Below are 27,094 nucleotides of genomic sequence, written 5' to 3' on the forward strand. Positions count from 1 at the left end.
ACTGCCGCTTAATTGCAGGAAACCGTGTGCATTTTCTTGTTGTAGTTCTGCGGGTGGTTAAGAGCCTGCATTTTCTTTATATGGAGTTGTAGAAATCTCGTGTAAGAATATGTTTACAGCCAGGGTGTGTGACTCGGTTTATCATGTTTTCCTGTACTCTGTGGAACAGACGGCTGTTCATTATTGAAAGAACTTTTTCTGCAACTCACAGAGTGGTTGTGGGGGGAACGTTTATATGAGAATGCAGAATGATTCCAGAGTCTGTGGCACTCTGACTAGAAGGCCTCAGCAGCACCCAGTGCCCTGATCTGACAGCAGTTGGCTTTAGACCCTAGAGGTACAGATTTCGGCTGCATTTTCTCAAGTGCATCCTGCTGACAGAGCATATGCCTGTAATGAGTTTCCGTTTGATCATCTGAGGCAGAAACACGACTTCATACATTCATTCTGAAACCCACCCCAAAAAGATCAGCACCATCATGTCATTTACATTTGTGGTTTCGCTTTCTAAACTTTCACCTTGTATTGGGTTGGCCAAAAAGTTTAGAAAGCGAAACCACAAACGTATGGTGCCGATCTTTTGGGGTGGGTTTCAGAATGAATGTATGAAGTCATGGTTCTGCCTCAGATGATCAAACGGAAACTCATCATGATTTACTGGCAGTGGGTGTAGAGAGCACCACACAGCTTTCAGGATCTTAGTTCTCCAACCAGGGATCAAACCCAGGCCCCCTGCAGTGAAAACATGGAGTTGTAATCACTGAACCACCAAGGAATTCCCCACTTTCACCTTTTAGAAAAAAAAAAAGCCATGTGTTTCTCCTGGATGCTAAAACTTGAAAGTTATGCCTCTGAAGTCCTCTGAAAGGGCCTCTCATAAATGCAGAGTGTGTAGGTTGCTTGGGTTCTGATGACGTTGCCCACGCCAGAGGTTTTCTTGTGTCTCCCCAATGGTCCGCTGAATATTAGTTCATTAATCCTCATTTAAACCACTGGAAAATGCTTCCTTTATAGTCTGTGACAAGTGGATTATCCCATTAGGAAATCTGTGGATGACATATGGCTTGTGGGATTTGCAAAGAGTCATTGGTTTGTCTTTGGATAAAAAGGAACATCCTCCTGATAGAGGAAAACCAATTCAAGGGAAGAAGTAGTTAGTAGACCTGAGTTGAAAAATGGGAAGTTGGCTAGGGTTGTAATAATCACATTTGCAAACATCACCCTCCTTTGGCACACAGCACTGGCTGCCTCTCCGAAGTCAACCTTATGCCTCTGGGCCAGGATGGATTTGAAAAATGGATCATCTGGATTTAGTGCCAGCCACAAATCAGACTCCATAATGGAGGAGGAGGAGGAGGATGGGGCAGTAAAGGTGTTCAGTGGCGTGAGAACTTAGAATTGAATATTCTTAGCTTCATCTTTCCCTTGACATTAGAGTGACATTTAGAGAGAAGTGTGTCAACCTCCTCCTCCTTGAATATTTGTGATTCTGCATCTGTGTATACAGATCATGGTTGGGGGTCACGTGGACTTGTCAAAACTACCTCAGAAGCATCGATTTCAACCTGTAGTTTCTAGAACTTGCTCTTTCAGTATCATGAATGGTCCCTGTGAGATGGAAGTTTCTGTTGCCTGGCTTGCAAATGCTGGGTTTTCCATATATTTAACTCAGGCAAGCCACTGACAGGACATCAGCTTGGGGAGGTGGGGGGAGGAGTCCAGGACCTGGCTGTTAGAGTTTTGCCCCTGCCTGGACCTTTGCTAAGCATGTGACCGAGGACACGTCACCTCCACCAGCCTCAGTGCATCTGTCCTCAGTGATGTCCCCGTAACAGGGGAGATGGGCACGAAAGACCTGAGGTCATTTCCAGATATCCTTGCAAGGTCTTGCAAGGTATATTCTTTTATGACCTAGCATTGACAGCTTATAAAGGCCAAGCTTGGGTGTTTTAAAGTCAGTCGGAAAGTAAGTATAGATGGTACACTCAGGACTTAGAGGTGTAGGAGAAAAGCTCCAAACAGCCCAGGCTCTTTGGGAACTTAAAGCAGAGCTGGAAGGCATTCATGACAGGAGCAGGTAGAGACCAGAGCAAGGGAGTAGGGCAGGAGCTGAGCGAGATGTTAGAGATGTTAGAGAGTTAGGGCCATGAAAACACCTCCTGCCATTCCCGAGGAGAGAAGCTGACGGGGGTTGGGGGCAGGCGTCGGGGTGGGGGGCTCTTTTAATGAGGCTAGAGGGCTGGGGCCAGCTTGTGGAGGGCCTCGGAAGACAAAATACAGAAATTCCAAATAAAGTCTTCCTTTATTTTGCATAGAGGATCAGATCTTGGTACAGAAATACCATTTCCTAACTGTAAACATGAAATAAATGGCAAAAGGACAGTGAGGTGGTATCTTATGTCACTGGGTTTCTATTTTTTGTTTTTTATGGACAAAGCCGCCTTCCTCCCACATGAAAATGGCAGGTGGGGCATCTTCCTGACCTGCTCTGTCCCGAATCATTTTGGAAAATGGGCCAGAAGCAGTTCTCAGCACCCACCCCTTCCATGGGATTTGCACACAAGGAAGCCACCCAAACAGAAGCCTCTGCTGCAGTTTGATAGTCCATCTTGGAGACTCTAGAGAGGAAGGGGAGGAGTCTGTTTATGCCACAGTTCTGCGTGTCCACTTTGGTGCCTTCAAGATATAGCCGTCTAGGGTCTCAGAAATCTCTGGTCCATCCTCATCCATTATATTAAAAATTCCCATCCAGACCAGTCACAGGCAGTAACAGGCACAATATAATTCAAGCGCCTGATGATTTTGGAATCCAAACTGTAAATAGATCATCCATCACATTTCCATATGAGTTTGGGCCAAGCAGACAAAACTTTTGTTACTTCTGTTGCAGCCTGTCTGGGGACCAATAGCTGTGGTTTATTAGGCCAGAACTGTTCCTGTTTTCAACTATCAATAGATGTCTAATAATAAACCCTTAGTCTTGTTACTAAGCCATGGGAAAACATCTTGTTTATCACCATGTGGTGCTTATATGGCATCATTCGGTTAAGTGTGACATACTTTCTGTAAACACAGTGAGAGGAAGCACTCTGCATGTGTAGGATTTCTGTACAACAATGCCTGTGTCCGGGGAACCCTGAAGTGACCCGGGGAGGGGCAAGGATGGAGGAGAGGAAGGAGCCCACCACCTCTGTTTTGGACAAGGAGGGAAGAGGTCATGTGACCAGGTCTGTGCTGAGCTTGTCCTCTGCTGGGCACCGTGAAAAGCCTTTTCTATGTTCCAGCTCAGCCCTCACCACACTGTCAGGCCAATCCTGCTGCAGGCCTCTTTGTTCAAGTGGGGTAACAGGGCTTAAAGAAGACTGGTACATTCCCTGGGATCCCACAAAGAGGATCTGAATTTTGGCTTCTGAGTCTAAGAACCATGTTCCTGCCACCAAGCAGCCCCTCGAAGCCAAAGTTAATGCATATGACGTCACAGCAACACGGAGAACTCAGAGCCACTTCTGAAGTCAACTCTGATCAACTGAAAGGAAGCCAGCCTTCCAGGGATGTGGCATCATGTCTTTGTCACAGAACATCTGTAGGATGGACTAAAACAGAGTAGCCAAGGGAGTCCACTGCCAGGCCATGGGAGGCCACATTCTTGTCCAAAGTGAAGGGAGTACAGGGGGATTGACCCACAACAGCACACAGGGAAGGTGAATCTAGTGGACAGTGACCAGGTGGCCAACACACAGGCTAGAGCAGGCTGGGAGGAGAGGCAGGAGGGCAGGAAGCAGCCCCATGGAACATGGGAGCTGGGCCTGAGGGTCCCTAACCCACAGGGCAGGAACCAGCATGGACGCAGGAGTGAGAGTGGGCAGGGGAAACCAGGCAACTTCATAGACCCCTGCTGCTCCTGGGGTTCTGAAAACACTAACAGAGAGTGCTGAGTGCCAGGTGCTGGTTTAAGCACTTACATATATGTTGATTCATTGAATTGTCTGATGTGGGTTCTTAGGCAAAGAAAACTTGAGCGAGTGTCCCAAGGTCAGTGAACAATCAGTGAAGGAGGTGGCATTGGGATCCAGGCTGTTGGGCTCCAAAGTGTGTGCTCATGGTCATGTGAGATATTGCCAGAAAAATAGAAATAGAGGAGAAAGCATCATTAAGGTCACTGGATGCTCACTCTGCGACCTTGGACTTCAAAACCTGCCGCAACACTGGGGCCCAGGGGAAGCTGGGTAATAATCGTGTAGGGAATGGAAAATGCCAGAAGCAGAAGCCACGCTGTCCTCGTCTCACTCGACCCCTTACCCTCATGCAAAAAATCAGACTACTTTTTATAGCACACTTAACACAATCTCTTTGACCAGGAGGTTCTTGCCCCTGCAGTTTCTCCCAATCGCTTTTGTCGAGGTTTGTCACTCAGGCAACGTTTCACCAGATTTAAGTGTGGCCCTGACGATTATGGAGGCAGCCTGCGATGTGCAGTATGTAAAAATGACATCCCGGAGCTCTCAGGAAGCTGCCCGGTTATGAAGCCAAATAGCCTTCTTAAAAATCAGAAGTGCTCTCATAAAACTCGTTTTTCATGCGGCCCAGGCTGTGGGTTCCACATGGGACAAAGTGTGAAACAAAGCTTTTACGAGAGACCTCCGAGATTCCTGTGAACTTTCAGTGACTCTTCATGACATTCTTCCCCAGAGAAGCACACCATATTTTCTGCAGTGGCGCGTTTCCACATCCTCGGCTGGGTCTGAAAGAGACGATTACTCTGATGCAGCAGAAACGGGTTTTTGCCAGTGGACCCTAATTATTTCTTATCTTGATTATTGCATCTTTCTTGATGTCCATCATCCTCCTTTTCCCAACCCTACCCTCTGAGCTTTCTCTTGGCATAAAAATATCCACCCTGCATGTACGTATAACACATTAAATCTGTGTTAGAAAGGAAAACACCATTCCTGTAACCAGCCCTGGCAAGTGCCTCTGTACCACAGAGAAGGCTGCACTTGTTTCAGAAAGACAGTCCTCTGCTCCCATTGTTTCCAGAATTCACATTATTGAGAGCAGGGCACGCCCTCGCTGCAGGAACCCACAGTGCTGAAATGAGCCACTGGGGGGCCCTCATCTCACTGCGCACCTTGAAGGCAGAGAGATTGCATGTCTCTTTCACCCCCAGGTCTCCAGGACTGTGGGTGAATTAATGAAAAATGAGTTCAGCCATATAGCCCCAAATCAGCCATTTGTTTATTTCTGACAGCATGAGAAAGCAGTATTCTCATCCGTTGTATTAAAAGGGGAAACTATATCTTAGGCATTTTTGTCCATGCATTTTAGACAGATGACTCTAACCAGATGATTTCTCACTGGCTTTGTCCATACCTGGCCATTTCTTTCAAGTCTAGACAGTTTTAAATTACTGATCAAAACAATAATACCATCCAGAGCTAATATACAGAACTGTATGCCACAAATTAATGTAACCACTTTATACATATTAGTGGTGATGGTATAGTTGCTAAGTCTACTATCCAACTCTTGTGAGCCCATGGACTGTAGCAGGCCAGGCTCCTCTGTCCATGGGGTTTCCTAGGCAAGAGTATTGGAGTGGACCACCATTTCCTTCTCCATCTTCACCACAGCCCTATGAAGTTAGTTCCAGTGTTTTTCCATTTTACAGATGAGTTGAAGGTGGAATATTGAGTCTGAGGGTGGCTTCCCAGGTGACACAGTGGTAAAGAATCTGCCTGCAATGTAGGAGACTCAAGAAATGCGGGTTTGATCCTTGGGTGGGGAAGATCCCAGGAGGAGGAAATGGCAGTATTTCCTCCAGTATTCTTGCCTTGAAAATCCCATGGACAGAGAGTCTGGTAGAGGGCACCAGATGGTAATAGCAGAGCCAGATCCTAATACAGGCAGCCTGCTCCCAAGTCCCTGAATTACCTGCCCCAACGCAGCCTCTGGCTGGGATCCAGCTGGTTTCCATAGTTGTATTCATCAGGTTTAATGGGAGATAGAGCTGTTGTGTACGTGCATCGTACAGATTGTGATCCCTAATGGCGTCACTGTTCCTCTTATTTTGTTATATACAAATTGTAGTGTGTATTACATAAGCATAATTACGAAGCACAGAGTCTGTATGTTATATACAGATCCCTGTGTGCATTGTGTCACGTGGTTCCATCCCTCCAGTGCTCAGGGCCTCTGCCATAGATACCTTCATCCCACAAGGACTGGCGGAGCCCTGCTCACGGTGCACACCATGCTGGGTACTGGGGTCTGGGGACAGTTAGAGCAGCCCAGCCTTGAGGAACCCACAGTCTGACAGCCATCTCCCAGGAGACACAAGAGGGTGATGGGCAGGACAAGCCAGTCACCCTTGGACACACCCACACCCGCCTTCCAGGCTCCCCTGTGCTCCTTCACAGGACTGAGCAGGCCTGATTCTCTGAGTCTGGACACTCACCCTCACGGGCACCTGCTTGCTGGCCAGCCCTTCTTAGCTCAGCTGCAAGGTTTGAAACTCAGAGAACCTATTCTATTTGGCAGTCTGACAACAACTGGTAAGAGAGACCAGGGTGCCCTGTAGGACCCTTTTTAAAAGAGCCCAGTGGGTGACTTAGGACCATTTCTTAAAACTAGATTTCACCCACCTTGCAAACAGAGATTGGCTTCCCTAGAGAATATTCAAACAGAACGAGCGGTGGCACAGGCCAGAAGGGTGCCTGAAATGGTGAAAAGCTGCCATCGTGCTTTCTCTCCATGATACACCTCTGTCACTTTCACGGTGAGATCTTGTCTGTGTCCTCCTGCTGGGCCTGAGGTCGGCTTGCCAACAGCCCACCTCCCCTGTTCGATTGTAGGTTCCTGCTAGCTGACACAGTGCCTTACTGGCAGGCACCAAAAATGACCTTTCTCTTCTATTTCAGCCTCTCTATATGCTATTAAAATGTCAGTTAAAAATTGTTTGATTCCGCCCCCCTCCCCAGAAATGAATGTTGGTTCTTTTTTTTTTTTTTTTTTTTTTTTGAATGTTGGTTCTTGTAGAAAGAAGCTCTATACTGGTGGTTAAAAACGGCTTCATGCTTTTCTTACTGTGACATGTAGTCAGAAGAATCTTTACACTGAGACACACACCTGAAACAAGTTTTACAAACACATCTTATACTCTGATACTTTCTATTCCATTCTGTCCATTTAAAAAAAAAATAATTCTAATTATGCCCCACAAAAATGACTTCACGGCCCACTTAGGAGTCACAATTTGAAAACATTGGGACTCTGCATCGGAAATAGGTCTTGAGAGTTGCCTGTTGTGACAAGAAACCTTTATGTTAAATCTCAGTGAATCTCGAGCAGCAACTGGAAGGCTCAGGGGAAAGAGCCATTTTCATCTCCCCTCAAAGTGACATAGCGGAGCTGATGTGGGTGGGAGGTGGGGCGGCGATGTTACTGAGATCCTTGCAGTACTGAAGGGACGTCCTTGTTTCTTATTGTTCATTTTGTTTTCCCTGAAAAATAGCCAGAATATGAGAACAATAAAGGAGACAAGATGTTTTCTTGTGCTTTGGGGGTAGTTTGTTTCTCTTCTCACCAAGATGGAGAGCTGGGGAATTAGGTACCAAAACTCAGTCAGGAACAAACTGCAGGGGCTTGACTGCAAACTGAGCGGGTGAGAGAAGAACAGAGGCTTCTCTGAAGCCTCAAGGAGAAAGAAGAGGAGGACGGAGGCAAAATAAGAAAGCACTGATAAGAAAACGGTTAGTTTTCCCTTTACATCTTTTTCTGGAAATGTGCCTATTCAAATAGAGGATTTCTTACGCTTGCTTGGTGGAGTTGTTTTAAAATCTGAACACCCAGTTTTTAGAAGCAGCTGATTTCCATCACCTTAACCCTAAGGCTTCCATAGAGCTTAAGATTCCATAGATCTTAACCTTAATTCAATCATGGGCTGTGGAGTGAGAGTGACAAGGAAGGAGCCAGGAGCAGGGTCACAGCTTCCGAGCACTGCTCAGCCCTTCAGTGATGGCAGTCACGTCGTGGTGGCTGGGCGGCAGTCAGGGCTGTGCAGTCCTGGCCAGTTTGGGGGTGGCAGCCTCCACATCCCTCCCACGTTCCCCTTGTTACGAGTGTACCAGCAGGAGTGCGGCTGCCTGTGACCACATCATCAACTCGTGGTTCTCACTTTGTCAAAAATCAACACAATGGAAGGTGATGGGGGACTGGACTTCTGCATCTCATCTGTCTTGAAGTGGCAGACCCTGGATGTCAGATACACAGCTGCGTGTGCGTCTCCACAATGCCTTCATCACTTGCAGTGTCCACACACAACCCTGTTACGTGGTTAGAAAGCAGGGACCTGGTGTCAGGAGGCCTGTTTCATCTTTGCCTTTCCTTTGTGTGTTTAACAAATACATACTGTGTGGCTTTGGTGTGCCAAGTACTCTCAAAGCCACCATGAGTTCAGTGACATGCGTTTGAACATACTGAGAGATGTGCACTTTCCTTCGGGTGGATTCAAGTTATTAGTGGGACCATAGGCAGGTTAGGAAGACAAGCTCTAGAGCTAAGATGGCTAGAGTAGAACCCTTGCTCTGCCACGGAAGAGCTTTGTGACCTTAGACAAGGCACTCTGCCTCTCTGAGCCTTTGTTGTATATAAAATGAAGATATTGTAGTAGGTATCAGCCTCATAGGGCTGTTGCGAGGTTTAAATGAGTGTGCCCCCAATAAGGGTCAGCTGCCCTTAGGACGGTGATGGCGGACCAAGGCGGTCAGGAATTTTTGAGACTTGGCGATGGTCCCTTGAACCACTAAGTGTGTCTTCCATTGTAATCACTTGTCAGTTCATTTAGACTGTTGTTGCTTCAGCTCATATAAAGTGGGTCGGTACCAATTAAAGCTAATTATAATTCTAATTCTATAAGGCAGAAAGGCAACGCTTTGCTAATGTCTTTGCCAGAATTTGACATCCCAAGAGAGTTTTGGTTTGCTGTCACTGCAGTTAGAACTTGTGCATGAATATTAACGATCTGAGTTAAAATTGTGGCATATTGGATTTCTGGAAAAGGTTGACTTGTTTTTATCCGTATGTCACTCTGTTTATGAATACAAAGAACGAGAACACTATAGGTGCTAGAATGAGTTTGGGGCCATCATCACAGAGTAGAGAGGTGAGCAGGGGACAGAGGGTGGTGGGCAGAGTCTAGAGGGAAGTGGGCTAGATGTAAGGTGGTCCTTGTGGCGAATGAGGCACTCAGCTGGCTCCTGGGCATGAAGGGGACTCGCCCAGGTGGGTGGATATGGATATAAGTGTGCACAGGCACTCTGGACCCCCTTGTCTTTTCATGTAACTCATGAAATCAACTTTTTATTTCCTTGGCCGACACCCAGGCAGACTCTTCCCGCAGTCCTGTAGAATATAGTTGCCCTCTGAAATCCTGTCCACTGGGTTTGCTCATTTCCGCAAATGAAATGCTGGCATGAGCTCTTGGGGCCACCCATCCAAAGGTACCTCTGTCAATCACTGTCCTGCCCGCCTCCGGCCCCCAAGTGGGGACTGTGCAGCCATGGAGGATGACAATGGAAAGCTCGACCTGAGAAAGATTAGTGGCTGCCAATGCCCACCTGTGACCATGCAAGGTGAAATTAATTTTCTTGTAGAAATTCTCACATTGGTAAAGTTACTTGTAAATTGTTTAATGATGCCTAAGAATATGAAAAGCCTGAAAAAATCAACTCATGGGGCTTTTCTTTGCAACACTGGAATGCTAACACCCAGGAGGGCAGGCCCCACACTCAGGTTGAGACTAGCCCTGGGCTTCCCACACCCCATGCTGGACTCCCTCCCGCTCCTCTCCAGGGCTTCCAGGGCTTCGCTCTGTGTGTCACATCTTTCTGTCAGTCAGGGATATTCCATTCAAAATTAAATCAAAAAGCACAAGCTTTGAAACCAAAGACTCAAGTACCAGTCCAGCCTGCCTGTTTCTAACTGGGTGACCTTAGACAGGTCCCACACCTCCTGAACCCCAACTCTCCCCTTTGCAAAACTGGGGAAACAAAGGTTGGTTCCATGAAAAATACGTCTCCACACTCCAGGCTTACAGGAGCCACCCCACCACCACCACCTAAATGACAAAGGCATCTCCTAACTTCTTCCAGTTCGAGAATGCAAGTGTCAAGCAAAATTTGCTCATTCTTAGGTAGCTGCAATTTTTATTAAATCCAGTAGGCACAGGTAAGTTTAGGTATGGAAGTATTTGCTAGAAGTTAAGGAACAAATGATTTAAAGCAAAAGTAGGCCAAATTAAAAGAAACCCGGCATTTTGGCTATCATGCTTTTGTGCATCCCTCAAAGCTTCATATCGTGCCCATTAGTGCAGTAAAAATGAAAGTGCTTAAGGGAGAACTAGGGTTGGGCAGAGCCTCAAAGCCATGGGACTTTGTAACCGGAGCATCAGTGAAAACAGTAATCATCCTAACAGAATAATTGCTTGGCTGAATCCCCACTGTAAATCCCCCCGGCACATTCCCCCAGCATCCCAGTCCTCTGACCTTTGTCCTTGGGATGCAGATCTTTGCGGGTGTTCTGTCTCCTAGGAGAGCAAGTTCATCCAAAGCAGAAATCTCACCAGTTGGTTTTCGTTTTAAAATACAAGGGCGCTGTTTCTGCAGTTCTTGCCCCTGTGCTGTCGGCCTTCTCAGGTGCAGTAGCCCAGAGGAAAGCCTGGCACTTCTGGAGGAACAGCCACCGTTGCTCTAAAGAAGCCACGGCTGTGGGTTTTTCATCTGCTTTTCCTACTGAAGGCCTTCAGGCTTTCCCTTTAGTCATGAGAATGCCATCTTCTCGACCCTTCAAGAGAGTCAGCATGGGGAGAGCTGCTGGCCTGTGGCAGGTTTTCTGTTTTGTGCTTAAGCACTTGTCTTTTTCAGTTGGCATTGCCCAGGCTTAGAGCTGACTTGTGGAAAGGAAAGGGCGGGGGTGGAGAGATGCAGATGAACCAGTGCTCGTGCCACAGCATAGACTTACCCTGCTGGAGTCCCCAGCCAGCAGCCCTGGAGAAAGAGACCTGTGAGATAAACCACCGAACACCTCTCACTTCTGTGACGTTAACTTGAGGGTGAAGTCAAGGGCTTGTCAAGTTCCTTCTCGTTGCAAAATTCCAACTCACCAACTCACTGTTCCCCAACCCTGCTTCTGAGAGGACACCTGCCAGCCCGTCCCCAGACACCTGCTCTGGGTCCAGGGAGTGAATTATTCTTGCGACTCGCATGCTTTCCTCACACCTACCTGCCCCAATCACTCCCAGCTACAAGAATGGGTGTTGGGGGTCTTTTTCCTTTTTTACACAGACGAATGCTTTATAATTTTTTTCTTTGGAAAATGCTGCAGAAATGAACATTTTATGGATTCTGGGTGATGAGGGCTCAGAACCAGGAGCCTGACTTGATTCTGGGTCCTCCCTCTGCTGGCTGGAGCCCAGCACCACCTCTGCCAGACTGACAGGACAGAGATCACACGTGCCTCCAGGATCACCTGCTCAGCCAAGATCAGGCTTAATGAATGAGCATATGCATTCCTTAACACCCCATCCTGCTTCCCTGGAACAATCCAAAAAGCTCACGTCAATGTGATGGCCTCAAAGCTGGCAGTGATGGGCCTGTTTGACCCCTCCCGCTGGCCTGAAGGGCAGTGGGCTCCAGAGTAGGTACACAAGACAGTCCATAAGGTGGAGGAAGGAGATATGGAATCTTTACACTTACTAAGTAAAATATTTCTCATGTTATTATGTATATTTATTAAACTTACCAAGATTGCCAGGAGAAATATCAATAACCTCAGATACACAGATGGCACCACCCTCATGGCAGAAAGCAAAGAAGAACTAAAGAGCCTCTTGATGAAAGTGAAAGAGGAGAGTGAAAAAGCTGGCTTAAAACACAACATTAAAAAAACTAAGATCATGGCACCCGGCCCCATGGCAAATAGATGGGGAAACAAAGGAAACAGTGACAGATTTTATTTTCTTGGGCTCCAAAATCAGAGCTGATGGTGACTGCAGACATGAAATTAAAGGACACTTGCTCCTTGGAAGGAAAGTTATGACCAGCCTAGACAGCATATTAAAAAGCAGAGACATTACTTTGCCAACAAAGGTCCATCTAGTCAAGGCTATGGTTTTTCCAGTGGTCATGTATGGATGTGAGAGTAGGACTGTAAAGAAAGCTGAGCACCGAAGAATTGAGGCTTTTGAACTGTGGTGTTGGAGAAGACTCTTGAGAGTCCCTTGGACTGCAAGGAGATCCAACCAGTCCATCCTCAAGGAAATCAGTCCTGAATATTCATTGGAAGGACTAATGCTGAAGCTGAAACTCCAGTACTTTGGCCGCCTGATGCAAAGAACTGACTCACTGGAAAAGACCCTGATGCTGGAAAAGATTGAAGGCAGGAGGAGAAGGGGGCCCAGAGAGGATGAGATGGTTAGATGGCATCACTGACTGGATGGACATGAGTGTGAGCGAGCTCCGGGAGTTGGTGATGGACAGGGAAGCCTGGCATGCTGCAGTCCATGGGGTCGCAAAGAGTCGGACATGACTGAGCGACTGAACTGATTAAACTATTTAATCCTCATCCTTTTATTTGCTTATCTGTTTTACACAGTAATATATTAGTAAATGTTGTTGTTCAGTCTGTTCTAAATCCTTTTAAAAGCAGGAACTCAATTGGCCCTCACAACAACCTTAAGAGGTTGTAGTATTATCAGTCCATTTTACAGATGAGGAATCTAAAGCTCAGAGGTTACATCACTTGCCTGGGGCCACACAGCTTATCTGTGGCAGCACCATGGATCACATGGGCTCCAGCCTGGCCCCTGTAGATGTGCATGAACAGTCCTCAGTGAGCACCATGCCTCTCTTGTGATATGGAATCCTTCTTGTAGTTTTTCTGCTGGAGATTCCCAAACCTCTGAATTTTCTTATTTTTTGTTTGGTTTCACAACAGGCTTTTCTAAAAAACAGTATCATTTTACATGTAATATTATAGGGTAGTATTATTACAAAAGCGATATTACACTGTCTTTGTTTTTATTTATTTTTGGCTGCACTGGATTTTCACTGCTGCACGAGAGCTTTCTCTCGTGACTAGCAGGGGCTTCTCTGTTGCGGTGCACGAGCTCCTCGCTGCAGTGGCTTCTCTCACTGCAGGGCACAGGCTCCAGGCTCGCTGGCTCAGCAGCTGTGGCACACCGGCTCGGTTGCCCTGCGGCACATGGAATCCTCCCGGACCGGGGATGGAACCCGTGTCCCCTGCACTGGCAGGCAGACTCCCACCCACTGTACCACCAGGAAGGTCCTGTCTTATTTTTTGAGCACCCACTATGGCTTCCTGTGCCAGGTGCTTTATCAACGTTAATTTTAACCCTTCAGTTAAACTGAAGGGAAGAGTCTTTCCCCCATTTCACAGAAGAGAAAGAAGAGGCCAGGTAGTCACTCAGCTGACTGTCCAGCCAAGGCACGAACCCAGGGCCGTGCACTGCTCAGCTTGTGTTACAGGACAGAACTCAGCAGAAACAGATCCTTCTCGATCCCCACGCCAGGCAGGCAGTTTCACAAAGCACCCAGAGGACCCTGTGGTGTGTGAGCACGCCTATACTCGCGAAGGCATCCTGACGTGGATGGTGACTCGTGGTCCCCCTTCCTGCAACACTTGGGACTGGATGCCACGTGGTTTCCAAGCAGCTGTGTCTACAGGATCAATCCCTCGGGCCTGGCCCCTTTTGATCCCGAGGAGTTTTGAAGTTTTATCTTCTGCTGGGCTTCATTAAGCCCTCGGTTGGTCTGAGGCTTTCTTTCCCACCCTCTGTGCCCAGTTGTAAATGTTGTGCAATTTTCAGTATTCAGGTTAACAAGTTAGCCCAATTAGATGGGTAAATTAGTCATTCTCACTTTCTCAAGTCCTACTGGAAGAGCTTTGCGAAACAGCATTTATAGTTTTCTAACAAGCAATTTAAAGGACAGCGGCATGTGGCATTTAAGAGTAAAATGTCCTAAACGGTGCCCTACTGGAAAACAGATTTTGAGATTTGCTCACAGACCGACTCAGGGCCTCAGCAGAGTGGCACCCCTGTGCTGTCTTGATCCCTGGGGTCTCCAACCAAACACAGCGGGGCTTACTGAAACCCACACTGAATGCCAGAGCCTCATTTTGGCCTGGTTGTTTTTTTCTGCACCGCCCGAGTTTCTAAACAGGCTGCTTTGAATTCTGAGTGGTAGATAGTGGAGGACCAGAAACATGGAGGTTGAGAAACACCCCGCTCCCCCCCGCCCCAGAGAGCTGCTGGCATTGGAGGCCAGGAAAACGTCACCTGGGGAAAACTGACTCCCTTGATCGCTAACTGAGAATGTGTAAGCTCTTGAACCACACGGTGCTGTTTCTTTGTGTGTGTGACAGTCATCCTCACCTCACTGGGTCACCAGAGGGTTAAATGAGATGACGCATCTCACATGCCTAAAACATACGAGGCCCTCGTTCACCTTGAGGTCCCTTCCTCCCTTCCTGGATCCTTTTAAGTGTTCACCTCATGCTGGCGTCCTTGTTCCTGGCTTGACTGGCTCTTCAAACAATCTTATTAATGCCTATTAAAATGAAACCCAATAAAAGTGCCAATATTTGGTGTTGAAATAATTGATGTAGCAGAGGGAGCCCATGGTGAGCACCCAGGCAGGCCCCTGCTGCAATTTAGCTTCACACCTGGGGGATGACTTTCACAACTGTAATTGCTACCATATAATTCTTATTAATGTTGTGCTATAATTCCTATTTATTCCATGAGGCTTGTAAATGCATTAGAACTTGTCAACATATTATTTTACACTGTTTATGATCTGTAGAATTATGTCCTTCAGGATTGTATTGTGCAAAAACTCCACATAAATGGCTGTAGACCTCGTTAAAAAAAAGGGGGGGGGTGTTGCTTGTTGAAGTGGTTCTCCATCCCCTCCATGCTGAGCAGAAGTTGGTGAGGCAGATTTTTAATTCGGTTCTGAGCAGAGCTCTTAACCTCAGGGTACAAGGGGATCCCGGCATGCGTCTGAGCTCTGTGCTGCGGTGGCTGAGCCGGCCCTCCCTCCCAGGAAAGGTGGTGTGTACTGAAAGGCAGGTGCTGTTCGCTGGGGACAGGTGTGGTAGGGAATTGTCAGGTCATCCTCTAGCTGGACCTGCATTCTGATGATGACATTGTGCGCTCAGAGCTCTGGGTGTTTCAGCCCCCTGCTCCCTAGCTTGGGGTAACCCCCCTTTAGTGCCACATTTCTTCGTGGTCTTCCCAGCTCAGCTTATAAAGGAAAAGATCTGAAATGAATTCCCACTGAAGTGTAAATACCTAATAAGTGTAAAATGTAACCCCCTCCCACAGATTTTTGTATTTACTATGGTGATAAAGCATGAAAATTAAGGGGACAGGATTCTGTTCATTGGAGTGTCATGTGTATCGTGTGTGTGTGTGTGTGTATGTGCGTGTGTGTGTTGGGACAGGGGTTTGTCTGTCGTGGTCGGTTATATTTGGTTTCAGCATCTTTGCAGTCACCTTTGCTGAAGAATTGCATTCATGTTCTTGCACAGCTAACTCCTTACCATGAGCCCTGGGCTCTCTGATGGGAAAACAGATACCCTCCCCCTCAGGGCTGTCCTCGGGACTAGATGCCCTTGCAGTCCCTTGGCGCCCTAGATGTCCTCTTCCAGGGCAGTTGGAGCTGCCTGTCCCCTCACTGCCATGCCTCCTGTCCTAGGGTTAGGGTTAGGGTGAGAGGGACGCTCCTGACGCTCCTTGATTTCTGCTCTGGCCCTGCAGGCAGCGAATACGACGAGGAAGAGGTGGATTATGAGGAGTCAGATAGCGACGAGTCCTGGACCACAGAGAGTGCCATCAGCTCTGAAGCCATCCTCAGCTCCATGTGCATGAACGGAGGGGAGGAGAAGCCTTTTGCCTGCCCAGTTCCTGGATGTAAAAAGAGATACAAGGTAAAAGAAATACCCTCTCGCTTGGCATAACCAGATGGAAAATGGCAAGCCCTGTGTCAGTCAAGTCTGGGGAGAGGTGCTTCCCTCTGTGGAGCCGATTGGGTGTGTGGCTGCCCTCAGGTCAGGGCTAGCTCTGGTCTCTGGGTGGGTTTTTCCCTTTGCTGATCTGTATGGGAAGGAGATTTTTGTTGTTGTGGGAGAATCATGTTTTTGATATTCTTCAAATTCATGTCAAAACAGGCGGAATATCAAATGTGTCACTTATTTGTTTGCCAAACACCTTTCCCCGTGGCTGGCTCTGCAGGTGGTTCACAGAGACCACTTTGAAGTCTTAAAAGCCTACAGACGGTTCACAGAGCTCTTTTGGAAAATGTTGTAGGGTATTTTCTTCCAGCTGAGGAAGCCATTGCCCACTTGCCCCGAATGGCATGAAGAGATGAGGAAAAAGGGGGCCTTTGGTATTTTTCACACCTAACCATCAGCTCTAGCTTCAGCAAAGTCTCTGTAGACGGCCAAAACCTGTGTCTCTGCAGGCCTGACTGGGTGTCAGGGGAGCCAGGGGCACTAAATTCTCTGTTGAGAAAAACTCCAGGGGACAAAACACTGAGAAACACCCACACATTCGGGTCCAGAGGACATTACAAGAAAACAAATCTGCAAACTTTCCCATGAAGCATTAGCAGCTCTTTAAATCCAACTGTGAAAAAACTAAAAAACACATTCGGTGCCTGTGATGAGATGCTAATTTCCCCAAAGTTCAGCAGATTGACTATTTGTAAAGAAAGGCTTGAAAAATATGATAGCAAAAGCACTTCCTGTACTATTCCCTCTTCAATACGTCTCTGCACACACACACACACACACACACACACACGATTATTTCAGTAGTTTTTACCTGCTGCTGATATTAAAGCATAAAACACAAATGTATCGCAGGTAAGTGGCTCAGGGTTTCACCAACTCTGAACACGGTTAAATGTTGATCATGGAAAGTCTAGGTGAGGCCCCACGATGGAGATGTGCGGTCCCATAAGTGTGTCCTGATGACTGTGCCGTGCCCCCACTGCACATGTACACTCCTGTGGGTCAGAAGGCATCGTGGTAGTGGAGTGGGGGCAGGAAAAGAACGAAATGGTTACCTCAGGAAGCCAGGAGCCCAAGGGATTGTTCAAGAAGCTACTTTGCCCAGAGGACAGCTCTGCTTGCAGAAAGAGATTTTCTCTTCTTTCTCTATGTGAAAATGGAGAAAGCTGGACAAGGACACTGCTCTTGTATCCTGCCTGCCCTCCATGCTTCTCAGGAGCTGGTGCACCATGCTCCGCTGTCTTGCTGCCTTCTCTCAAGGGTCCAAACACTGTTTTAGGGGTGTCTTACACATCAGCTAAGTTAAAAGAGGGAGCAAAGTAATAACCCAGACCGCAACTGACTGAAAAACAAAAAATGAGGTAGGGGAATGTAAGCTCCACCCTTTATTTTGGCCAAAGAGGATGAAGCCTTCTCTCTTTGCCACCTCTGGCTTCATTTCATTTTTCCATCCCTTTCCCCTGGTCATTTCTATTTTCTTGTCATTACTCTTTTGCTTCTATTTTTCTTGAATTTCCAGTAGTTTCTGCCTTCCTGCAGTTTGTTTGCATCTAGGTCGATGAGGACTTTGGGGGAGTGCTCTTTCTCCATCTAAGGCCCAAAGAAAATTGCATGAAACTTGGGCTATAGAGGCTGCCTGTTTCAGTACCACAGACTGGCAAATGACACGGGTGGCAATTAGTGGTCGTGATTTCCATGAGGGAAGTGTGAAAGGGAAAGTTTCCTTTCCTGGTCCAGAATACCAGGTAATGGTGCATGGGACAGGAACAAATGCATAACTGCTTCTCCTAACCAGCTGCTTGAGGTAAAGGTAGTCATATTACGTAACTCTTTAGTCTCTTTCTCCTGGGAAGTTACTGGCTGCAGGGCAGTGGTGTTCTCTAGTGTAATTATTTCACCTTATTTACTGCATGGTTGTTGGATTGGATTTTGGTGAGAGGAGGGCATAATGAGCTAGTGCACTGTGGTGTCAGGCAGAATCCACAAGGGCTGCCATCTTGTTCATCCCCACGGCTACCTTCAGACATGTCTCATTCCTTGCCCTGCCTACTAGCAGGGGGTTTCTCATCCACGAGGCTCTTGGGCACTGACTCAGGATCAGCTGTTCTCACCATTTCACTGGCATTTGCAGAACTGAGAGAAGATGAGCATCTAACTCCCCAGACTTCATATAGAGTAGGGCGCAGGAGCAGCAGTACAGTGGTTTCCCATGTTAATTCTTTCGCCTCTAAATGCCCCCTTTCCCTCCTCTGTCAGCATTCCTCATTTCATTCCCATTTCTCAAAGCACAGCTCCAATGTTTGTGGGGGCCCTTACCAGCTTCCCAGACTGAAGTTCCCCCCATCCTAAAGTTCTGTCATCTGACCTTTCTACCTCATCTGTTCACACGACTGGCAGAGCACTTACGATCTTATCAGCCCAAGTGCTTACAGCTCAAAGACCCTTCTGCATGTAGCTCACGTCCAGAACATTAAGTAAATACCCTAAGGATAAAGGGACAAAGACAGAATGCATGGGGGAAGAGGGGGGCAATGTGGGCTCCCCACTGACCAATGGAACCCCAAAGCCACAACACGATTCATTCTTCTGTGCTCCTCGCAGACATTCCAGGCCAGGAGCACAACTGATTCCATCCATCTTGGTTCTGCACAAAGTCTCTCTGAGAGTCCTCGGCTACACAGAGAACACAGCATTCAGCAGCATAAAGCAAGCTTGGTCTCTGGCATCTGTGTAGATACACAGTCAAGCACACATGTAGCTCCAGATTTTCCCAAGGACACTTGAGCCTTTCTCCCCTTCAGTGGATCTAAATCTCCTTGCCTCTCCTGAGGGTCCCCCTAGAAGCCCTGGTGGGAGCATTAACTGACCTTTCTGGATAAAACTTGGCAGAAAATAGAGCTTTTAAAAATGTCCAAATTCTTCAGTTCCATAATTTCCCTAGAAATTTATGCTATTTTCAAAAAATGTTGATGAGGGAATCCAAACTGTATGTGTGTGTATTTATATATATATATACACACACACACACACGTATACACAGCAAAAAATACTGTAATACCTCAGATGTTCAACTATGATTCTGTTATACATTCTTATGCTTCTACTTTCTCAATGTCTACAATTACCTACACTGAACACAGATTACAGTAATAACCATGGGAGAAAAAAGACCTGGTTCCCACCTGACTTGCCCTGGACATCCCATGTGCTGCTATATGTCAAGTACGACAGAGGAAGACTTGCAGTGCCGTCTCTGGGGCGGGTGGGGTGTCACCATGCTGCTCCACATGCCTTCACTGTTTTAACTTTAACTTAGCTGGCAACCCACTCCAGTGTTCTTGTCTGGAAAATCCAACGGACAGAGGAGTCTGGCGGGCTACAGGCCATGGGGTCCCAAAAAGTCGGACATGACAGAGCAACTAACACTTGCACCATCTCCAAGCCCAGCTTTGGTTTTTTCATCTTTCTTCCACATCAGATACCCAAATGACTTCATCCTCTCCTTTGTGTAGGACATAAAGGTTCACAGGAAGCTGAAAGTTAGGATTTTTTATGGTACACATTACATATTGTACTTACACAAGCCTGAATACCGACAGAGATCAAATAGTTAAGGCATGGTGGCCCAGTGTGTGGTGTCCTAACTTTAGCTCTCATGATTTGATTTGGAGTAGAATTTTGTTGTTCGATTGGGTCAGTTCCCTCAGCAGGCAGGGAGTTCCTGGCATGGAAAAGAACCAGTGCCACCTCAGGTCCTCCTCTGTACCTTATGCCGTGCCCCTTCCTGGGTCAGATCACTGTAAGTCATAGACAGTTTTCTCCAGACTGAGTGTCCTAGTCCTTCCCAACTTTTAAGAATTTTTCAGGGACTACCAGCTGGCTCTGCTAATTAACAGCACGTTAGGTGCGTGAACTCTGGGGGAGATAGGGGCTCTGGAGCCAAGCATCCCTGGGTTCCCATTTTGGTTCTGTCACTTACCAGCTTCGTGATCTGGTCAAGTCAGCTTCTCTGAGTGTCAATTTTTAGTTAAAACCTGAGTGCTCAATAACAGACAGTAGATATCAAGTTCTTGGCATGAGGAAAAGTTCTGTTAGTAATGTGCCTTGCCGTGTCAGAGCTTAATCCTCTTTCTCCTTTTCAGGGATCAGAGGATTTAATAAGAATTTCAAGTTGCCTGACATTTATTTATTTTTGTCATTGTGAATATTTTTGAAAGACCAAACTCATTTCAGGATCTCTGCAGTTAGGAGCTTCAGCAAAGCTTTGGAGTTTTGCAAAGTGAAGTTCCCATAGTTATCTGTGAATGAACAGATAGGGAAATGTTACATCTGATTAGAGATATAACTAACATCTGTGATAAGGTTGTCCCATGACACTTGTGAACATTTTAAGTCACAGCAACAAAGAGAGAGAGTTGGTAAGGTAGTTTAGGCTCTTTGGTCAACCCAGAGCTGCCATGTTTCCACACATGTAGCTGGCTTCCTGATTTTTCCCGAGTAGTAAAGTTAATGTATGTATCAGTCTCACAGCCACACACAACACAGCATTTACATTCCACCTGGGTACAGACCACAGACTCTATTGGAATCACCTCAACCCTGCACATGACCTTCCCCTGCTGAACTCCAGATCTGGATTCACACTGGACAGGTTTCTCATGGCTTTAGCAATTTCTAGTTTCACACCTTGCCTCACTTATTTAAAAAAACAAACCACCTCAGGCTGGATGGAGTATCTTAAGTTCTGGTCCTGTTGGAGTTGCTAAACACACAGGGGTACCTGGATTTATAATGATCCTTCTTACAAGTTCCCTGTGAAATGTTTTAGTAACTCCTCATCCACAGGAAGCAACAACCCTGAGGTACTCCATTAACTATTGGGCTGATAGACAATGCTTATCTTTGTATGTTGGCCCTAGCTAGGTGGCTCTCACCTGGGTCTCTCATGCCACTGCAGTGGGGTACTAGCTGGGGGCTAGATGCACAAGTTGGCTTCTTTATCCACGTGCCTGGGCTCCTGGTGGGATAGCTGGAGCGGCAAGGGGTTGGTCTCTCTTAATGGGTCAGATTCTGCACGGTCACTGCTCTCTCCACACCCTACCACAGCAATCGCCTAGTTGCTGGCATGCCTCTAGAAGGCAAGTGAAGGGCTTCCTCACCCTGCATGCAGGGACTAGTGCAAGACCCACAAGGGCTGAAGGGGCAGAAGGCTGACAGCTGGGCCTTCAGGGAAGAAGTTTTGTCTGTCCTTGAGCTTAAACTCACCAGACAGCCTACAAGATTTTTTTAAGCATAGACAACTGGTTGCTATCTGTCACCCCTGAGTTCCACAGTGTCAAAAGGATTCTCTTCCATAGGACTTTTAAAAAGAATTAATGTGCACGGTGCATCTCCAATAGGGAAATATAGTGATAACCACTGAACATATTTTGTTTCATGGCAAATGTCTGAATTTCTTCCAGAATGAAGCATGTTCTAACAAATACACTCAAATACTTGTGGAGCATCTACTATGTGCCAGGCACTGTGCTTGATGCTCATTAAACAACAGCAGTTTGTTCCTTTTCTTTGGGAGCTCGACAAGGGCATCCTATGAAATAGAAGATGGTTATGTTGGAATCCTTTAGTTGGGCATAGGACTGGGCTCAATGGGCCTACACTCGGGTAATACTTTGAAAAATAGCCCGCTCTTCCGGTGATCGATGCTCAACAACTCAAGCCTTTTCTTCTTTCCCCTACTGCTCAACCTGACAGCAGCTGACCTGAAAGTTGGGATCTGTGTTCCAGTACCGCCTCTGCCATTTGTTCTTCCATAGATCTTCCATCAGTTTACTAAATGCCCCAAGTCTGTTTACTTGCCATTTAATTGGGTAAAAGAAAAGTCATTTGGTTAAATGTATAGTGATTCTAGGCATGACGTCTTAAATAGAATGTGCAATGTGAGCTAGCAAAACCAACGAACAGAAATCCAGATAGCATGCAGATACTTCATGTATCATTTAGGATTTATATGCCAATTTGAAGTTCGGAAGTCTTCTGTTGCTAAGAATTTCATAAACTGACATTTTCAAAGTTCAATATATGTTTGGAATGTGGTACATAAATAAAAGCAGAGTCCTGTCTGCCCACAGGTGCTTAACAACACACTACTGGGGCAGGATTTAAATGGGCAGAGATGCAGGCTTAATGCAGAGTAGAAAAAGAACAAAAATTCTCTAAGGTAGGAATTATCATGATTGGCTGGGAGCAAGACATGCTGAGTTTCCAGTCAAGAATTTATACATCTTGAACTTTTATTACCCTAACCTTTGTTTTCTTTCTTTAGATTTTTTGTTTTTGCTATCTTGAATAGATTTATATAATTGTTCACTGGCAACATTCTTCAGACAATGCCTGTACAGTCCGTGAGTCTTAACTATGTATTTTATGTAAAACTCAAACTCAGTACTTTCAGAGTAACTGAAGCCTACCTGAAATGGCCTTGGGGCACAGACCATGGTGAACACACTGGACGGCTTTGGTCACAACTGGCGTTAACGAAAGCCTATTCTGTATACAGTTGCCATCTGAGAGAGGTCCAATTGCAGTCAGACCCACACTAAGGTTTTCCCCCATCAGACAATTGGGTGACACCATTTAACAGATGATATTTTTGTCTTCTCCACAGAATGTGAATGGCATAAAGTACCATGCTAAGAATGGTCACAGAACACAGATTCGTGTCCGTAAACCATTCAAATGTCGTTGTGGTAAGAGTTACAAGACAGCTCAGGGCCTGCGGCATCACACAATCAATTTCCATCCCCCGGTGTCGGCTGAGATTATCAGGAAGATGCAGCAATAACATGCTGGTCGTAACTGTGCCAAGAAATCCTCACCAGCAGTTGCTGATTTTGAAAACAGCCACCTTTTTTCAGGGGAAGCATTCAGCAACCCTTTAAAGAATTAAATGCATGCTTTAAATTTTTTCTGTAATTTTGGAATGATGTATCTTTGTAGAGTTAATGATTTTGTACATTTGCACATGTAATCATCATACCCATTTTCATTACTTTGATATAAGGTGCTAAACAAAACAAAAAGTTTTAGGTTCTTCAGCACATTTTCCCCAAACCAAGATTAAAATTGAGGGCATGTTGCATATTGTTTAGTTGTATTGCAGTGATATCAGTTGGGGAGGGGGGAGAAGGGGCTAGCACTGAGGTTTTTCCCCCAAGATTATAATGTGATTGAAGTTTTCAACACATCAACTCATTGTGTTCAAAACCAAAATAATACCTTCATTATCCAACTGGTTACCATGCCTTACATAATGGAGTTAGTACTTGTGAGTAGAAAGACTTTAGGTAATGGAAATATAAATAAGAATGTTTAACATAATATGCTAAAAATATTTTCATATTTAAATAACATACATAAAGGGTGTGCTTTCTGTGTTTTATATTATTGTGCAAATCCTTTTGCCCTTTAAAAGGCTGAAAATCTTGCCATCTGACTTATCATTTTAGAGTTATAAAATAGCATTTTTGTACAAAAGTCTATTCAGTTCATTCATTGAGTGCCTGCTGGGTGCAAGGGATTCAATTTATGCCTATTGATATCTGTGGACCAAGATACTAGTTTAGTTAAATACTTTTCCCTTAAATCTGTTAGGAAACACTTTGAAATACTTAAGTGCAAATTTTTTGTGTGTAAAATTTAGTTCTATCTTCATCTTTAGGTGAAGTTTTAAAGCACTTTGTAGTTCTCTATTGCCAACAGATTCATGTTTTATGTGTTGCCAATTCTTGCAACCACTGCCCAACCAACCTGTGGGTTGCAAATAAGAAAATTCCAAGCACGTTTCAAACAGGAACATTTTATTAAGACCCCTATCACCTGTTCATGCTCATTGTGTTTTTAGAATTTTTTTAAAAGCACTTTTTTCCATCACATTGTAGATGCCTGTATTCTCATTGGAAACGTCTGTTTAGCTTTATAAGACATTTTGCTGAAATATGAAATTGAGCCTTATTGACAATTAAGTGCTTATTGCAGCAGGTGGTCAAAGAGTGACTAATACATGACCCATTAAGAGTGTAACTATGTCTGGACCGTTCCTGAAGTTTTCTTACCAACAATACCATCATGCCTTGAGTGTTCATTTCTCCCAAGTGCTATTCCTTAAACAAACATGAGTTTACCAATTGTCTAATTATGCAATAAAAATTGCTTTGAGATGGCTAACTGCCCACAAAACTGGTGAAAATCAAACTCGAAATGCTTATAAAACATAACTTTCTTCCTGTGTTTGCATCTGTTGAAAGTCTTACAGATGGGAGGAAGCAGGTGTCCCTCCTCAATTTTTCAGATGTTCTGAAAGGAAGATAATTGTTAGCCAGATGGGTAAGCTTCTCTATCATTAAGTTGTGAATCCCTCATAATGAGGGAATTATAAAGACACTGCCCTCTAAAAATTTCCTCGGATCTCTTAAGAGTAGTCTTGGTCCTGAACGTACAGTGTTACCCTTGTGTTAAAGGGTGATCCAGACATGAGAAGCAACTAGTTGGTGCATAAGAAGGCCCTACTTGGCTATTTCATATCTACCTATAATTGACCAAAATTTTTTTAGGCCAACAATCGTCATCTAGCTTTGCTCCTTCTAGTGCAAGAAACTTGTAGGCTGGGTCAGTAGTTCAACTGCTAAACAGTCATTAGTCATTGTGCATGTTAGATTTCTTTCAACTATAAAACAAATTCCAGTTTCTATTTACTTATTCATTGTGACAGTATTACTAAACAGGTAAGGATGGGAATATTTTGTTATACCGTGTATAGTGAATGTATTGTATTGTGTCTGTGAAAACTGTGCTTTAAATTATATTTTCATATGTTTTGTTCGGGACAGAGCACATTAAGTCTGAAAGCAACAGAGGTTTGTTTTAGAACTGAAGGCAACTAAATAAAATTCCTGTCAAGAAAAGCTGCTTGTAAATGAAATCACATTTAAAATAAACTGCCTCTGACCCAAAATAAACATGGCTCTTTATTTTCATTAGCATCCATTATCAAGGCCAGTATCCAGTTTGCCACAGAAACGAATATCCATTCAGTACCTTGCTTTTAGGGTGCCCATTTTTTGCATTCAGCTGACACATGTAGATGTCATCGATGTTTTGCATGAATCACATTGTTTTTTCTATCAATAGTAAACTACTTATAAGCCTGGGGCTATAAGCTACTATTCAAAGTATACTTTTAGGTTAGCATGGTCTACAATTATTAACTGTTCCTACTGTTGAACATATTTTACCTGAGTATATTCTGCTTAGCCTATAACCTATCCTGAAGCTTAAAACGTGGATTCCTCACAACAGCATCCCAGATCTGCCATGTCCTAACATCTGGCACCTGACTGCCTAATACTGTTTTGCCCCAGACTCAAACCTTTTAAAAGAGTTCAGTGATACACAAATACAAGTCAGATGGTGTATATACAATTTACATATAGCACTTCATAGTATCTTAGATAACTAGTATGCTTAAGACAAGCTTAAGTATTTTAATAACTACAAAAACAAAAAAAGTCTATTTTATATTCTAAAAGAGTACTATATTTCATAAAATTTAAGACCCAGGACCAAAAAGACATTCAAGATGATCACAAATAGATTTGAGTGAAATTACATACCTCTAAAAATGTGTCCACTTTAATGTCAATACTATACACATCAAAGACATAAAAAATACATTACTTTGATTTGGGTTTATGCATTACATGTGTAATCACTGAGAACATTTTTTTACTCTTATCAGGAAAATGAGGGAAAAAAAAATACATTTTCTGTGATTTTTATACCACAACCACCACTGTTGAGTAGATCATTTAATATAAAACAATTACACCAACATATCTTGTTCCATTTCCCCATCAGACAGAAATACAACTTTAGGATGGCTTTAAAATAATTATTCAGGTATTCTCAAGTTTTTCAGTCATAAAATTAGCAAAATATGCTTTCTATTAATTCCCAAAGCAAACATCTCAAATATAAAAGGACAGTTGCTATCACTGCAATCTTGCAAACATGTGATCTCATTCTACATGCAGCTCCCTTTCTAAAGAGGATTAAAAATTTTTTTCATGGGCTAAATTATGAAGTTTCTGTATTCAAAGAATTACTTTGCAAGACTTATGATAAATTCTTTTTACTACATAATTTTTAAGTCATGCTTAAGCAACAAGGTCAACAATCTTGTAAATATTCTGCTAAATAACACTATACATTTTTTTTTTCCCCAGTGTGGTAACACTAAAATAATCCCTATTTCCTTCATTCATATAATTTTGCAAAATGGGAAATAAATATACAAACACAGAAGAATTTCCTAAGCAGGTAAGAGTAACAGAGGTTAAAATTACATTTATTGATAGTGTTAAGCCAAAGACTGACCCTGACCCTAGTAACACCAAACTCAAAGTAGCTATTGGTCAAAAAGTGCGCTAGAGGGTACATGGAAGTGACACCTTGTGGTCTCCTTAGTGCTCCTTGAGGTGATTTTTTTTTTTCAACTGTTAAACTGTATTATTAACTCCTAATACAAATGTAACTAGTCAAAATTTAAAACATTCTGATCAAAATGGGTCTGTACATGCCTTTCAAACACCTGCTGGTCATAGTCAGGAGGGAACTGCTCGCTGCACATTGGGCACACCTTCCAGTGACTTTCAACATGTTCTTCGAATTTGCTCTGATCATAGTTGGGAGGGAACATTAATTCACAGAGTGGACATTTCTTCTGAACATCAAAGCTTGAGGAAATAAAATGAAAGAATTACATGTCTGATAAGATTTCTAACAGCAGTCATCTTCAGATATGGTAAGACTGCATTTATCTAGTTAATATCAGTATCAGCTTACCTTGAAACTCTTCAGTTACTCCAGGAACCTCTTTTTCTTGGTCCTAAAAGCTTGCTATTGACAACTGTGTAACCCACTTGTAAAGCCGCTAAATTTATTT

At 44.7% G+C, this 27,094-nt stretch overlaps 2 protein-coding genes across 8 annotated transcripts in view; one reads left to right on the forward strand and one right to left on the reverse strand.

Moving 5' to 3' along the window:
* JAZF1 (JAZF zinc finger 1) overlaps positions 1-25,109 on the forward strand; it is a 334,411-nt gene extending 309,302 nt beyond the window's left edge. The window contains exons 4-5 of the mRNA XM_055590525.1: positions 15,839-16,008; positions 22,760-25,109. Of these exons, the coding sequence (XP_055446500.1) occupies positions 15,839-16,008; positions 22,760-22,936 (347 nt within the window). The 3' untranslated portion in view covers positions 22,937-25,109. The remainder of the gene's footprint in view (positions 1-15,838; positions 16,009-22,759) is intronic.
* TAX1BP1 (Tax1 binding protein 1) overlaps positions 25,096-27,094 on the reverse strand; it is an 83,181-nt gene continuing 81,182 nt past the window's right edge. For all 7 annotated transcript variants that reach the window (XM_055590522.1, XM_055590523.1, XM_055590517.1 and 4 more), the window contains one exon: positions 25,096-26,885. In XM_055590522.1, coding sequence (XP_055446497.1) covers positions 26,684-26,885 — 202 coding nt within the window. In that variant the 3' untranslated portion in view covers positions 25,096-26,683. The remainder of the gene's footprint in view (positions 26,886-27,094) is intronic.

This window comes from Bubalus kerabau, chromosome 8 (genome assembly GCF_029407905.1).
Source record: "Bubalus kerabau isolate K-KA32 ecotype Philippines breed swamp buffalo chromosome 8, PCC_UOA_SB_1v2, whole genome shotgun sequence".
Classification (NCBI taxonomy): Eukaryota; Metazoa; Chordata; class Mammalia; order Artiodactyla; family Bovidae; genus Bubalus; species Bubalus kerabau.